The following is a 14,908-nucleotide window of genomic DNA, read 5'->3' as shown; positions in this document are numbered from 1 at the left end:
AGGCAGAGTTTGCTGGTGAAGAAGGGGCTGAAAAATTCTGAGTCATACTAAAAGAAATTCTTACATTTCTCAATTTTTATAAATGAGTGAATCAGTTTGAGGCAAGATAAGTGTACTGCAAATCTTAGGGAAAAAATAGCGTTTTCCTGATTCTGATTTTGTTTTGCAATGCTCTTCAATTGAATTCAGCAAAATGGTGCCTTTTCATCCATTTTGTCATTTTCATTCTTTTTCTCCTTTTTATACTTTTTGACCTTTTTCCTTCTTTTCCTCCTTTTTGTCCTTTTCCTTCTTTTTATAATTTTCCCCCTTTTGTACTTTTTGTCCTTTTTTCTTCCTCTTTGTCATTTTCCTCCCTATTCCTTCTTTTTAGCATTTTCCTCCTTTTTGTACTTTTTGTCCTTTTCCTTCTTTTTAGCACTTTTCTCCTTTTTGTACTTTCTGTCCTTTTCCTCCCTTTTCCTTTTTATCCTTTTCCTCCTTTTTGTACTTTTTGTCCCTTTTCCATCTTTTCCTCCTTTTTGTCCTTTTCTCCACTTTTATCCTTTCCTCTTTTTTGTCCTTTCCTTCTTTTGCCCTTTTTCCTTCTTTTTGAACTTTTTGTCACATTTCCTTCTTTTTCTCCATTTCCTCCTATTTGTCCTTTTCTTTCCTTTTTCTTCTTTTTATCCTTTTCCTCCTATTTGTACTTTGTCCCTTTTCCATCTTTTCTTCCTTTTTGTCCTTTTCTTCACTTTTATCCTTACGTATTTTTTGTCCTGTCCTTCTTTTAACCTTTGTCCTTCTTTTTGAACTTTTTGTCCCATTTCCTTCTTTTTGTCCATTTCCTCCTATTTGTCCATTTCCTTTCTTATTCTTCTTTCTATCCTTTTCTTCCTTTTTGTACTTTTCCCTTTTCATTTTTGTACTTTTCCTCCTTTTTGTCCCTTTCTTTCTTTTTGTCCTTTTCCTTCTTATTATCATCTTCCTCTTTTTTGCACTTTTTGCCCTGTTCCTCCCCTTTTCTGTCTTCTTATCCTTTTCATCCTTTTCTTCCTTTTTGTCCCTTTTCCTTCTTTCCTCCTTTTTGTCCTTTTCTTCACTTTTACCCTTTCCTACTTTTTGTCCTTTCCTTCTTTTGACCTTTTTCCTTCTTTTTGAACTTTTTGTCACATTTCCTTCTTTTTCTCCATTTCCTCCTATTTGTCCTTTTCTTTCCCTTTTCTTATTTTTATCCTTTTCCTCCTTTATTTCTTTTTCATCCTTTTTCACCTTTTCCTCTGTCTTCAGTTTCCGCACATCTTAACAGTTTTGCTTCATTCTCCTGAAATTAGCATCTGTTTGACATTATAAGAACTCCTGGGCCTGTTCTGGAGCCGACGCCGGGCTTATACTTTCTGTCACCTTCCCCTTCCAAGAAGTCATTGAACGCTGCACATTCAGGGAATTGAAGGTTTTATGGTCCAAAACCCGCTGAAGGTCCGAGCTTGAGAGCAAGAGGCGTCTCACCGGACTCACGGTCTGCACAAGCCTCAGAGCCATTAATATCAATCAAGGAATGGTGTCACCCGGATTATAGATGTAGCAATGAAGCCGACGCTTGGCGGAGCAGCGCCGCAGCCTTCCATCACAGCACACAGAAGTCAGGACAGAGTCAAAATCACCCCCCAAAAAATCACAAAATGAAGACACAAGAGAAATAAAGGAATAAAAATGCAATACCGACTCCTACCACTAGTGCTAAGCAGAGCACCACTACTGTGGCTCGTGGGCCACCATGGATGGTACTTGGGCTTGATTGTATACATCTCAGTGGCTCCAGTCCTGACACATTGTCTATTGGTGTTTCAGGTAGTCAGAGACCTCATATTTGTCTCATCGGATACTGAATACTTGCTCTGCACCATGCTTTACACTGCAGCTGTGTTCCAGAAAAGCTTGTGTATTATAAATAGTTCCTGCATCCTTGTCTATTGCTCTGGGGTGATCAAAAATCTGCTTCCCGTATTATCAGAACTTCAGGCTGTCATACTTTCCCCCCATGCTTTACACTGCAGCTGTGCTCAACAATAACTTGGATAACTAGCTTTGTTGTCTATCACCATCTACGGAGGCTGAAATTCGTTCACGCGTTTCCCTTTATGTCTTCACCATGCTTTACACTACATCTCTGCTCCCATAGCCCTCCCATATGTTCAGTGATTCCAGTATATGGGCATTGAATTTTGGAGTGCGAGATCATCTACAGCTTGCTCACCCCTGGCACAGGCTTCTGCTCTGTGCCTAATGCTTTACACTGCAGCTCTGCTTATTTAGACTGGCTCAGTGCATGGAGAGAGGATTATTAGGGGTGGGCCGCACATAATCAGGAAGGGTCTCAGTTATGGGGATGAGCAGGTTGAGGGCAGCTTTAATTTACTGCTCAGATATGAAACTCCGAAATCTATTGACACAGTAAGAATAATTCCGCGGCACGGGTGACATATTCCCATTTCTCGCCTTTCTCCGTGGCGCACACACAGGTCATTGAGCTTTATCCGAGGCGCCCTTAAATCCAATATTCCTCTCCCCTGTATCCCAGAGGTCGCCCTGTCAGCTCTATTTATTGCCAGCTCAATAAAGTGGATTTTCCCTCCTGCATCCTATAATTGAAGTGCAGCCACCCCATAACGCCTGGACGGTAATAGCTCAGACCAGATGCCCCGAGGATCCAGAGAGAAAAGCTCAAAATCCTCCTACAAAACCTTCAGTGATGGCTGCTCTCCTGACGGGTAGCCATTAGTGATGAACGAATATACTCATTACTTGAAATTTCTCGAGCACGCTCGGGGGTCCTCCGAGTATTTTTTAGTGCTCGGAGATTTAGTTTTTCTTGCCGCAGCTGAATGATTTACATCTGTTAGCCAGCTTGATTACATGTGGGGATTCCCTAGCAACCAGGAAACCCCCACATGTACTTATGCTGGCTAACAGATGTTAGGCTACGTTCACATTTGCGTTGTGCGCCGCTGCGTCGGCGACGCAACACACAACGCAAATAAAAACGCACCAAAACGCACGCAAAAACGCTGCGTTTTGCGACGCATGCGTCCTTTTTTGTCGAAATTTGGACGCAAGAAAAATGCAACTTGTTGCATTTTCTGCGCCCAACGCTTGTGGCAAAAAAAACGCATGTGTTGCACAACGCAGCACAACGCATGTCCATGCGTCCCCCATGTTAAATATAGGGGCGCATGACGCATGCGTCGCCGCTGCGTCGCCCGACGCAAACACGCAAAACGCTAATGTGAACGTAGCCTAAATCATTCAACTGCAGCAAGATAAACTAAAACTCCGAGCACTAAAAAATACTCGGAGGACACCCGTGCGTGCTCGAGAAATCTCAAGTAGCGAGTATATTCGCTCATCACTAGTAGCCATTACTAACTGCAAACAGCAAGCTTCATGTCCGGGGATCTCCATCCAGGAAGAGCCGCCGCTCATTTAAAGGGTATTTCCACTAAAGATAACTCAACCCCCTCCTCCATTATTTATCAGTGCAGTTATCGCATCTTCCAGGTTTAGGCAGCAGTTACATTGTTTCATCTGGTAGTCGTGGCAACCATTATACATTTTATTCTTATGAGGTTATTACAGCCCTGCCCCTGATGAATATTAATTAGCGACATTGAATGGTCGCTGTCATTTCACCAGATTTTCCAAAAATCAACAGTTCTAGGAATATCTTATCATATCTGCTACATTCTCCACTTATGAACCACATTTTCTCCTCCCTTTCCCGTCACTTCAATGATCAGAATACAGCTACCTATTAAGGTCTATGGAGAACGGTGCAAAATGAAAGAAAAAAGAACAGATACACACAGAGGTCAATCTATTTTTATAGTTACTTTTTTATCTTATCACGGTGCTGGATTCCCAGCAACACTGCTCAGGTCTGTGTAATTTTCTCCAAGCTGCAGCTTTCTAGTCAATATAACACCATCACCCCTATTGCATATTAATCCAATGAGGTAGAGAGTTTTTTACCAAAATATTAATATTTTATTGTACAAAAAGATTTGTTTATACAGGATCAGAGTACCACAAACCAAGCAGGTTTAAAGAGGTATGTGTACAAGTACATTTGCACAATAACAGAACATAACTATAAAAGCTGCCATAGCAGATACCAAATATATCCTTATTATATTATGTCTTTTCATGCAGAAATTGCTGTATATAAAAATATAGACTAAACAAGGATATCTGGTCCTCTAAGCAGCAAGCAAGTGAAGACTAACTGGGGCCAACTCGTATATAGGAAGCTAGTTTGTCCTGGATAATCATTAGGGCTGATATAAAGGTTACTTAAAATCGGCAAGTGCCATGCAAGCAGTCCTACCAGGGACAAAAATACTATGTTTAAACCTAAATTAGGAGACCCATGTCAGAGGTAACTTACTTAGAATTAGGAGCCTGGTATCCCCACCTGCCGCCCCGACGCGCGTTTCGCTGTTTTTCTCTTCTTCAGAAGGTGTGGCTAAACGCTGAGCTCATTTCATGTTCATGTTCCCGGACATCTATTCAGCCAGTGCGCATGCCCGGATACTTCTATGCCCGGGTCTTCCCGATGCGCTCATGTGACGCGCGAGTGTCCCCCGCTGCTAGGCAGCGGTGGATTGCTTGCGTCTCAGGAGCGTAGGAGGAAGTACCCATATGGGGCTGGATAGTACCGACGCATGCGCCAAACATCGGCTGACGTTAATTATATTGCTCTCCTTCTATTGGTCAGTCCCTGTATATATACGGATATGAGCTCAGCGTTTAGCCACGCCTCCTGAAGAAGAGAAAAACAGCAAAACGCGCGTCGGGGCGGCAGGTGGGGATACCAGGCTCCTAATTCTAAGTAAGTTACCTCTGACATGGGTCTCCTAATTTAGGTTTAAACATAGTATTTTTGTCCCTGGTAGGACTGCTTGCATGGCACTTGCCGATTTTAAGTAACCTTTATATCAGCCCTAATGATTATCCAGGACAAACTAGCTTCCTATATACGAGTTGGCCCCAGTTAGTCTTCACTTGCTTGCTGCTTAGAGGACCAGATATCCTTGTTTAGTCTATATTTTTATATACAGCAATTTCTGCATGAAAAGACATAATATAATAAGGATATATTTGGTATCTGCTATGGCAGCTTTTATAGTTATGTTCTGTTATGGTGCAAATGTTACTTGTAAACATACCTGGTTATAATTCCTCTTTAAACCTGCTTGGTTTGTGGTACTCTGATCCTGTATAAACAAATCTTTTTGTATAATAAAATATTGATATTTTGGTAAAAAACTCTCTACCTCATTGGATTAATATGCAATAGGGGTGATGGTGTTATGGTGAATATAGAGTTGTATTATTGATATTGGATCCCGTGGTGTTTAATAGCTTTCTAGTCAATGTATTATTTTACCCCAGTGCTGTATTCACATCTAAACTGCTCAATAATGCTATATAATGTCCTACATGCTGCTTTGTACTATATGTTTTATATCACCGCAAAGTTGGTTTTAGAGCTATACTGCTCAGTACTGCTGTATAATAAAATCCCCTCCATGCTGCTGCTTCTAGTAAGTTTTTATGTAATCCAGAGATGAATTAACATCTACACTATTCAATGCTGCAGTATTATCTGACTCTAGGCCTGGATTCACATATCTACTGCTCAGTGCTGTGTTATAATGTCCTCCATGATGCTATTTCTAGTAACTGTTTATCTCACCTCAGAGCTTGATTATCAGCAACACTGCTCAGTATTGCTGTATGACGGCTAATATGCTGCAGCTTATAGTATTTATCTTCCGACAAAGCTGGATTCACAGCTCCTCTGCTCAGTACTTCTGCTTAATTTCTTAATATGAGCTACATAGAGGCAGGAGAGCAGGAATCCCTCATGTCTGTGTGTACAATGTAATGGGAGATACCATAACAGCTCTTTTCCATCCACTAGCTCAGAGACAACTGAATATTAGAGACTGAGCCTGCAGAGGGTTAAACGTGTGAAAATGCAGAAAACAAGCCATATAATGAGCAAAAGTGCGTTATTCCTTATGCAAACGTGTGATTATACACATATGATATCTGGAAACACAACTGCGCTTTATTTAAAGGGACATAACACTACTAAATATTTGTATAAAAAGAGGACACAAAATATCCAATCTGCTCTTTCTATTAAGATTTATATACAAATTGAGTCACCAAATCATCATCAGAGCTGGGCAAACAATGGCTCCTGTGTGTGGTGCCCAATGGTTTGATGGGATCCACTGTCAGTCAGATGATCTTGGGGTACATTCCACCACCATGTCCCTGGACAACCTCCAGGGGAAACGAGGAACGGTCTATTATAACTTTTGTATCACATTCTGGAAAAAATGTTTAATTTGGAATTTTCCATTTTTGAACATCGATCCCAGTAGAAATTTGCTTTCCAATGTATATTTAAAGCGAACTCGCTGAGCCTAACCTTATATTATATGACTGCATTGTAGATGATAAATGTCTGTGTATTACGTACAAATGACCTGAAAATGGCGCAAGAGTTTACAAGAGCTTCTAAGTAGTTTCCGCCATTAAGTCTTTTTATAGAATAAACTCCGTAATCCCCACTTAAAGGAGAAGGAGGTATTAGGGGAAAGTTCTATAAAAGTGGAGGAAACAGGAGATGGAGGCGAGCGGCCAGCGTGGAGACCAATGAACTCCAAGCTCCATTATTAAACCTTTATGGACCGGGCTGTGATAAGCAGCTGCTAACACTTAATACTTTATTGGGTATAGACTTATATCACCTCCATTTTCTGGACAATTACCCGCCACGTTCTGCTTCTACTGTGTTATTGGGTAACTTTATAGGATTTCTTCTCTGATTTTATATACAAAGTATTAATAATTATCCAGATTTAGTAAAACGTTAAAGTGCTAGAAACGTTTCTTTTCCACAGTAGACTGGTAGAAAAACTGATGTGTGCTGCTCCGGGATAAAATGTGGGTATCTCATAAACTGTTTAATATTTTGACTTTTAAAGGCGTTATCCCATCTGGATAATCAGTGCCCATATGCCTTCATACACCCTGAATGTCATAAAGGGAGTCACTGCAGCAAAGACTGGAATATCACTAAATAGGGGGGAGAACAGCTGCCACAAAGAAAGGAGAGCTGATGCAGAATAAAAAAGGAGTAACAATTAGGCCAGGTCCATATTACGTTTTTGGCGTCCGTTAGACAGACTACGTTACACCGCGGCATAACGCGGTGTACCGTAGTCCGTTAACGCCGCCATTTAGTCCAATGTCGGACGCATTTGCTAGCTCTATCTGCGCTCTAGCGCGACGACATATCGACACTTGCGTTAACAGCAGCCTGTTAACGCATGTGTTGAACGGGCTGCTGTTAACGCAATGTGAACCTAGCCTTATTGTAAAAAAATAAAGAGAAGAAATTCTAGTAAAAAAATAAAGATAAAAAATTGCGTGGGAGAGTGGAGAACTGCTACAAAGGAGAGAGAGCTGCTGCAGAAAAAATAAACTAGGAGACAGTGGAAAACCACTGAAAAGAAGGGAGAGTTACTGAAGAAAGATATGAATGGAAAGAAGAGGAGAACCACTGACAAGTGAAAACCAATGAAAAGAATGAAGAGCAACTGCAGAAAGAGGAGAACTGCTGGAGTAAGTAGAGAACCAACACAAAGAATAAAAAGCTGCTGCAGAAAAAGGAAAGAGAACGGAGAACCACAGCAAAGAAGGAAGAGTCCCTGAAGAACTGAACTGAAAGAGAGGAGAACTGTTGCAGAGAGAGGAAAAATGTTGGCATAAGTGTAGAACTCCTGAAAAGAATGGAGAACTGCTCTGGAGAGGTTCTGCCGAGAGAAAATCTGCCAGATAAACCACTGCAAAAAAGGAGAGTCACCAACGAGAAAGAAGAGCAGCAAACAACAATAGAGAACCACTGCAAAGAATGGCTACCGCTTGTAAAGAAAAGAGACCTGCTGCAGGGAGAAAAAAAGCAAAGGGCTGTAGCCATACTTGTCAAAGGTGAGGAAAAGGATATAAAAATATATATGTGAAAACTGAAAATAATATATCCGCATAAATATCCTCAGTTACGGACTACAAAATAGATTCTGCAAAAAGTAAAGAAGTGCCAGAAAGAGTGGAGAGATGCTCTAAGAGTGTAGAGCTTCTACAAATAGCTGAGTGCTGCTGCAAAAAGTAGAGTGCTGCTGCTGCAAAAATTGTGGAGTGCTGCTGCAAAAAAGTGGAGTGATACTGCAAAAAAGTGGAGTGATGCTGCAAAAATAGTGGAGTGCTGCTGCAAAAAAGTGGAGTGCTGAAGCAAAATAGTAGAGCGCTGCTACAAAAAAAGAATAAGACTGCAGTAAAAAAAAGTGTAATGCTGCTACAAAGAGAAGACCTTGCTCTGTTGGACTCATTGTGATTGTGTATAACACTGCAGCTCATTCACTTCAATAGGTGCCAAACTACAGACACCTCGGCCTCATTTTGTTTTAAGAGTTATTCACAGCCACTTCCAACCATTCCCAATTACATTAATTATAATGGACCAATTGATTGCTGAAGGGTCAGATTTTTAAAAGCGTTGTTCCCAACAGGGCACGTTATCACATATTCACAAAGATTTAGATTGCTGGGGGTCTGACCACTGAGCCAGCCACCAATCCTAAGAGCAGAACACCTTTTCCTGTGAGGAGCCATCATTTTATCTCTGACCTATCAGTGCTAAAGCAATGGTAATGTTTTACAGCAGGCTGTAAATGAGCTTTTGCCAGAGTGCAGATCGCTGACATCTGGTGGCCAGTATGGGAACTGTAAGATCTTATTATTACTCTAGTACCTGGGAAGACAACCACAACTAGTAATAATACAACTGCTACTAGTAATGATAATGACAATGAAACATGTGCATTTACAGATGAATTTCCTATTATTATATTTGCACTATCGCCTGATGGATGAATCTTGTATTTCTGAGAATAGTAGACAGGCGCTGCCGTCCACTTCTGGGAGGTAACGCAGTGAGGTCTGTGCCCCTTCTGGCGGCTCGTGATTGTCGTATGATTGCTGTGTGTGGCGGACGCTCAGACTTGTCTTCCTCATTAGATATTTTAATCATCTCTCTTCCTTGACATCAGCTACAAGCTCCGGCTGGAACCTTCTCTCTCTGATCTATTTTCTCACCGACAGGATTCATCGTCTTGGATGCAAATATGTTTTTATTTCATTGTCTCACGTCGTGTAACCTCGCAAGTAAATATGCAGAGACCTTGGCTCCTGTGCACACCGGGAGCCTTCGCTGTGAGCCGCGCCATTAATAAATGCTCGCTCTTATTTATTGCTTTATATAGGATGTTTATGTGATATATTACATTGTAACCAAGCCTATAATTTCATTAAAGGGCCATTGCTACATAAACACTGTGTGTTCCAGCCGAGCCGGCGGAGTCCGCTGATACATAATGTGAGCAATAATGTAATATTACGGGATTCATTCGCCATCATTTCCAGTGCCTAATATCAGTGCGGAGACGATGAGAGTATTAGTTATCCGGCTGCACACTGACAGATGTTGGTTACGCCACTTGTTGGCTACTAATACAGACAGCGAGATGTGTAATATGGCGGCTCCAGGGAAATTACGGCTTGGAGTGAATTCAATTAATTTACTGTCAGGTAATATCTCAGGATTCGGGAATAATTCATTCTTTGAAGTGCAGTCGGATAATTGATCTTCTTGGCCAAACACTTGGGGTTTAATTATTGGGAGCAAAAGGTGCAGATCCCCAGATTCTGGCAACTAAAGGAGCCTAACATCCCAATCGGATGGCCAAGCTGCAGTCTCAGGGGGGACATAGTGCCCAGTAATCACCTGAATTTATCCAGAAAGGTTTGTTTCCCATACACCATACTGAGGGGCCAAAAACTTGTGGACTATTTCTTATTTTAAAAAATACCAAAAAAAAAGTTAATTTCTTCCAGCTATAAGGTGAACCCCTACTTATACATAATAGCAAAGTTTACTTTAGTTCTGAAGTTGCATCCAGAGCTGCACTCACAATTCTGCTGGTTGTTTTTGGAACTAATCTGTAATTAATCAATGTTTCACTAGGACACATAGCAGAAATCTGCTGATATAATCTGCGCCAGACCTCCCACAATGCATTGCTCTCTGGTAACAGGAAACCATAGGAATTGGTAGTGACCGTATAGTTAATGAAGCTCTTGAGTAGTGTTGAGCATTCCGATACTGCAAGTATCGGGTATCGGCCGATACTTGCTGTATCGGAATTCCGATACCGAGTTCCGATATTTTTGTGATATCGGAAATCGGTATCGGAGTGTGCGGTGCGTGTGGTTCCAAGGGTCTGAAGGAGAGGAGACTCTCCTTCAGGCCCTGGGATCCATATTCATGTGAAAAATAAAAAATAAAAATAAAAAATATGGCTATAGTCACCCCTCCGAAGGACCCTGGCTGTCACCGCTGCAAGCGTCTGCCTCCGTTCCTGAGACTGTAGTGAGTGAAGGACCTTCGGTGACGTCACGGTCAGGTGAGCGGTCACGTGAGCGGTCAGGTGACCGGTCACCTGACCGCGACATCATCGAAGGTCCTTCACTCTCTGCAATTCTCAGGAACGGAGGCGGACGCTTGCAGCCGTGACAGCCAGGGTTCTTTGAGTATAGCCATATTTTTTTATTTTTATTCTTTATTTTTCACATTAATATGGATCCCAGGGCCTGAAGGAGAGTTTCCTCTCCTTCAGACCCTGGGAACCATCGAGGATACATTCCGATATTTGTGTCCCATTGACTTGTATTGATATCGGAACTCGGTATCGGCGAGATCCGATATTTTGCCGGTATCGGTCAATACCATCCGATACTTTCAAATATCGGAAAGTATCGCTCAACACTACTCTGGAGGTGATTAGAGGATAAGACACAATGTAACAGGAAAATAGTGACTGCAGCTCTGGAGGTGACTGGAGTATAAGACACGATGTAACAGCAGAATAGTGACTGCAGCTCTGGAGGTGAATGGAGGACAGGTGCCCACAATCAGCCACACCCTGCTAGGAGCAGCACCTGTCTTGTGAGCTCCAGCACTTCCAGCAGGAGGCCCAGAGTCTGCCTCTCTTCTCCCCAAGGAGAGGCAGGCTTCCTGGGAGTCCGGCATGGCTTCCCAGGCTTCTCTTCCCCTGTCTGTGTCGGCGGGGGACAGAGATCATCAGCAGCAACCGGCCCAAGAGGGACTGAGGAGGTCGGGACGGGTGAGAAGAACCATACCCACCTACACCAACCCTGAGACGGCTCATCGTCCGCCCAGAGAGGGAGACAGGGGCACCCCAGGCCCCAGGAAGGAGAGCCCAGGAACATCCTGGGGGGAGACGAGCTCCGGCGAGTCCACGAGTACCTTCTCCTCCCGAGTGGTCGCCATGCTACGTGAGTACGAGGACGCCGGCAAAGCACTGACCGGGCTGAAGGAGAAGCTGCGGGTGGCTCGGGTCCTGAACACCCAAGCCTCTAACAAAGAGAAACCCGCGACCTCCCAGAGGTTCAGAGCCCTCAAAGATGAGATGGTCCGGTTAGTGCTCCTCCGGGAGGGGATTGAGAAAAGCGCAGGTCCCTTCCTGGAGAGGTTTAAGAACCAGCGGCGGTTCTCAGAAATGAAGGGGTTAAATACCTCAGGAGAGCCGCCAGCCAGCGTCCTAAGCGATGAGGAGGAAGAGGACGACGACATGGCTGTGACTGGAGTCCTACAAGCTGGAACCAGCCGGGAGAGTGAGTCGCAGAGCCGACAACAGGGGACCGGCCTCCAGGCACGGCAGAGGACTCCGATAGCACAGGCTGGAGTGTCAGCGGAGGAAGAGGAGGAGGGCGGTCTGCTAGAGGAGATCCGACAGCTGGAGTCTCCAGTGAACCTGGACCGCTTTTCCTTTGGTGAGGATGAGCCAGCAGAGGAATCCAAGAAGTGGAAGAAGACAAGGAAGGAGACCGCACGGGAGGTGGTGAGTTACAGATATGTACTGATGGATGATGTTACACCTACCGCCTCCTGTGTAAACCCCACCAAACCTAAAGGCACGGGCTCTGCAGTGGGTCCGGGGCATAGGCAAGGTGGGGAGAGGAGGAGGACGTTCGGCGGTGCTGCCGTCTGTGCCGGGAACAGTGCAGGGGGCGAGGCTGTGGTGGTACTCACGGCGCCGGACATAGGGGACCCCGAGGAGTTTCCCTCACTGCCCTCTGCGGCTAAGCCGGTTCTCACCGGGGCTGAGGGGGGCACTACGGCTGAGCCGGCCGACGCCGGGGCTGTGGGGGGCAGGTCCGAGAAACTTGGTGCGGCGAAAGGGGGGCGCACTGTTGTGACAGGGGCGCAGTGCGCCTCAGTAGAGAAGAGGCATGCGGCTGCGATAGGAGAGCAGCGAGTCCAAAAAGGATAAAAAAAGCAGGAAAAATCAACTGCAGGGAACACTGGGCGCCCTGCAGCGATGGAAGGACAGAGTGCTCCAGCGCCCAAACGTGACACCAGGACCCCGAAGTCTGTGGGTGTGGGGCGGGCGGCGCCCCCCAGCAAGCAGCGGGCCCAGGATAATAAAATGCAAACTGCTGCAGTGGGGGGGCAAGGCGCTCCAGAGACACAACACAGCACCAATCAAGGGAAACCGGGTGTGGTGCTGCACCCCTCCCCCGGTCCAGCAGGTGTGATTGCAGAGAAGCCAGACACAAGTGAGGAAGGAATGGATGTGACTGTGGAAGGTGCAGAGAACACTGGGAAAAATGGTGGTGAGAATACTGGTAATAAAGTGACGGGAAGTGGTGGCAATGGTAAGGGGAATGATGGGAGTAGTAGTGGAGTGAATGGTGGGAGTAGTGGTGGAGTGAATGATGGGAGTAGTGGTGGAGTGAATGATGGGAGTAGTGGTGGAGTGAATGATGGGAGTAGTGGTGGAGTGAATGGTAGTGGTGTTGCAAATGATGGGAGTAGTGGTGGAGTGAATGAGGAGAGCATTACTGGTGTTGGTGGAGGGGAAGCAGGTAGTGGTCCTGCTGCCCCCCCAGCGGTGGCGGGGGCTTCAGCCCCAAGCTATTCAGGAGCTGTCACTGCTGGGGGTAGTAGTGCGCCCTTGTCTGGTGACCCTGAGGATGGTGACTTGCAACAGCGTTTCCTGGACGTCCTGAGGAGAGGGGAGAGTTCCATCAATGTAGAGGGGAGGGAGGTTGATCTGTCTTTCTGGATAGAGAGACACGGTCTTTCTGCCTTCCGAGATAGAGGGGCAGAGACTGTCTGGTCTCTGCTGACACCGGGGCAGAGGAGTAACCGTAGGAATGTGGCCCGTCTCCAGTGGGTAAGCAAGGATGCCTGTCCTGATCGGTCAAAGGTTGCTGAGCTCCTGTTGGGGATGGGCTTCGCGGCATATGACATCTTTGCCTTGATCCATCCCTATGGGACCTCCTACTTCGATGTCAGCTTCGTGAGACCGGAGGGCCTTGAGCTTTTCTGGTCTCGCCATGAGCTGGCTCGGGGTTGCCCCGAATGGCGGGGTTTCCTCGCTGTAGCAATATCCCGCCAGAACTCAGTCAGGAAGGTGACCGTTTTGACCAGTAACGAGTCACTTTCCTGTGTCGACATCTCCACCTGGGTTGGACGATACGGCGACATCGTCGGTATTCCCGAGAAGACCCTCGATGAGCATGGTATCGGGTCAGGAGCCTGGATCTTCATGGTGAAATTGAAGGTTTCAGGAAACACTGTTACCCATATCCCTTCCTCAACATTTTTGGGGAGGGAGAGGATCTTGATTTTCTACCGGGGGCAGCCTAAGGTCTGTCACAGGTGCGGCAGCCCCACACACTTCAGTGCGCAGTGTACCACCCATAAATGCGCACTGTGTGGGGACCTCGGCCATCTTGCTTCTACCTGTGGCAGGATTAGGTGTAACCTGTGTGGTGACCTCGGTCACCCGTTCAGTCGCTGTCCGCGTTCCTTCGCCAATGCGGCCCTGAAAGCGGCGAGTGCGGGACAGGCGAAAGCCGGGACCAATCTCGCTGGTGAAGGGGCCAGCAGAGGCGGAGGAGGCAGGGAACCGGTGAGGAGCAGGCTGCCGCCATCCAATATCAGGCGGCAGGAGCAGCACCATGGGAACAGGGGGCAGGGAGTAATGACCCTAAACTCTGACCCGGGTGCTTCTCTTGCAGCTGAAGATCCTAAAGACAGCGAATTGAGCGAGGTAGTCAAGAGACTTGAAGGGGAGGAGCAAAAGGACGCCATGTCTGCCCAGGAACCTTCATCCGGTGACAGTCTGGATGAGGGAGAGGGCGAGTGGTCACAGCAAAAGAAAAAGGGTAACAGGAAAACAACTAAGGATAAGAGGGGGTCCGGGCCTCGAGCCTCCTCCTTGGAGTGCGACCCCTCTGACTCCGTAGCCCTGATCCAGGTGCCATTGGAAGGTCCAGCCGCCCCCCCCCCTGGTGGATCTCTCTAACCGGTTCTGGGCCCTCCAGGACTCCCCTCCAGAGGGGGGTGATGGGGACCCGGGGCCGGAGGTTGCGGACAAGGTTGTTGGGGCTCAGGAGGTCGCTGGGTCTTCTCAGGGGGCAAACACAAAGCCTTCTGAGGGGGGGACTACCTCAGGACCATCAGACAAGGGCCAGAGTGTATGTAAGGAGAGAATGGATGAGTCTGTTTGTCTTAAGCGCACTAAAAACTCATCAATGTCAGAGGAAGAGGGTGAAACTGTTGGGGGTGGGAAGGAAAAGGCTATCTAATTCAATCAATCATGATGGGGGCACCCACCCCGTTGACGCTGGCAACCATTAATGTTGCCAGCATAAAGTCAGAAGCCGCAAGGTACACGGCTTTTCATTTTCTCAGCCAACTTGA

General features: G+C 45.9%; 1 protein-coding gene across 1 annotated transcript; it reads right to left on the bottom strand.

Moving 5' to 3' along the window:
- Positions 1 to 633: 633 nt before the first annotated feature.
- On the bottom strand, positions 634 to 11,203 carry LOC138645484 (uncharacterized). Its single transcript, XM_069734883.1, has 2 exons — positions 11,113 to 11,203; positions 634 to 1,280 (listed from the first exon to the last, which is right to left on the bottom strand). The coding sequence occupies exons 1-2, from the start codon at positions 11,201 to 11,203 to the stop codon at positions 634 to 636; spliced, it is 738 nt and encodes a 245-aa protein (XP_069590984.1).
- Between the last annotated feature and the right edge of the window lie 3,705 nt (positions 11,204 to 14,908).

The sequence above is a fragment of the Ranitomeya imitator genome, chromosome 1 (assembly GCF_032444005.1).
Source record: "Ranitomeya imitator isolate aRanImi1 chromosome 1, aRanImi1.pri, whole genome shotgun sequence".
Taxonomy (NCBI): Eukaryota; Metazoa; Chordata; class Amphibia; order Anura; family Dendrobatidae; genus Ranitomeya; species Ranitomeya imitator.
Note: the sequence above shows the minus strand (reverse complement) of the source record. Positions and strands in the feature narration are given on the sequence as shown.

Excerpts from the sequence above, each read along its gene's own strand:
- LOC138645484 (XM_069734883.1), bottom strand. The coding sequence starts at position 11,203 with ATGCCGGACTCCCAGGAAGCCTGCCTCTCCTTGGGGAGAAGAGAGGCA. Across the intron at positions 1,281-11,112 it reads TGCTGGAGCTCACAAGACAG|ATGTGCGGAAACTGAAGACA; the intron begins GTGCTGCTCCTA and ends AAAACTGTTAAG.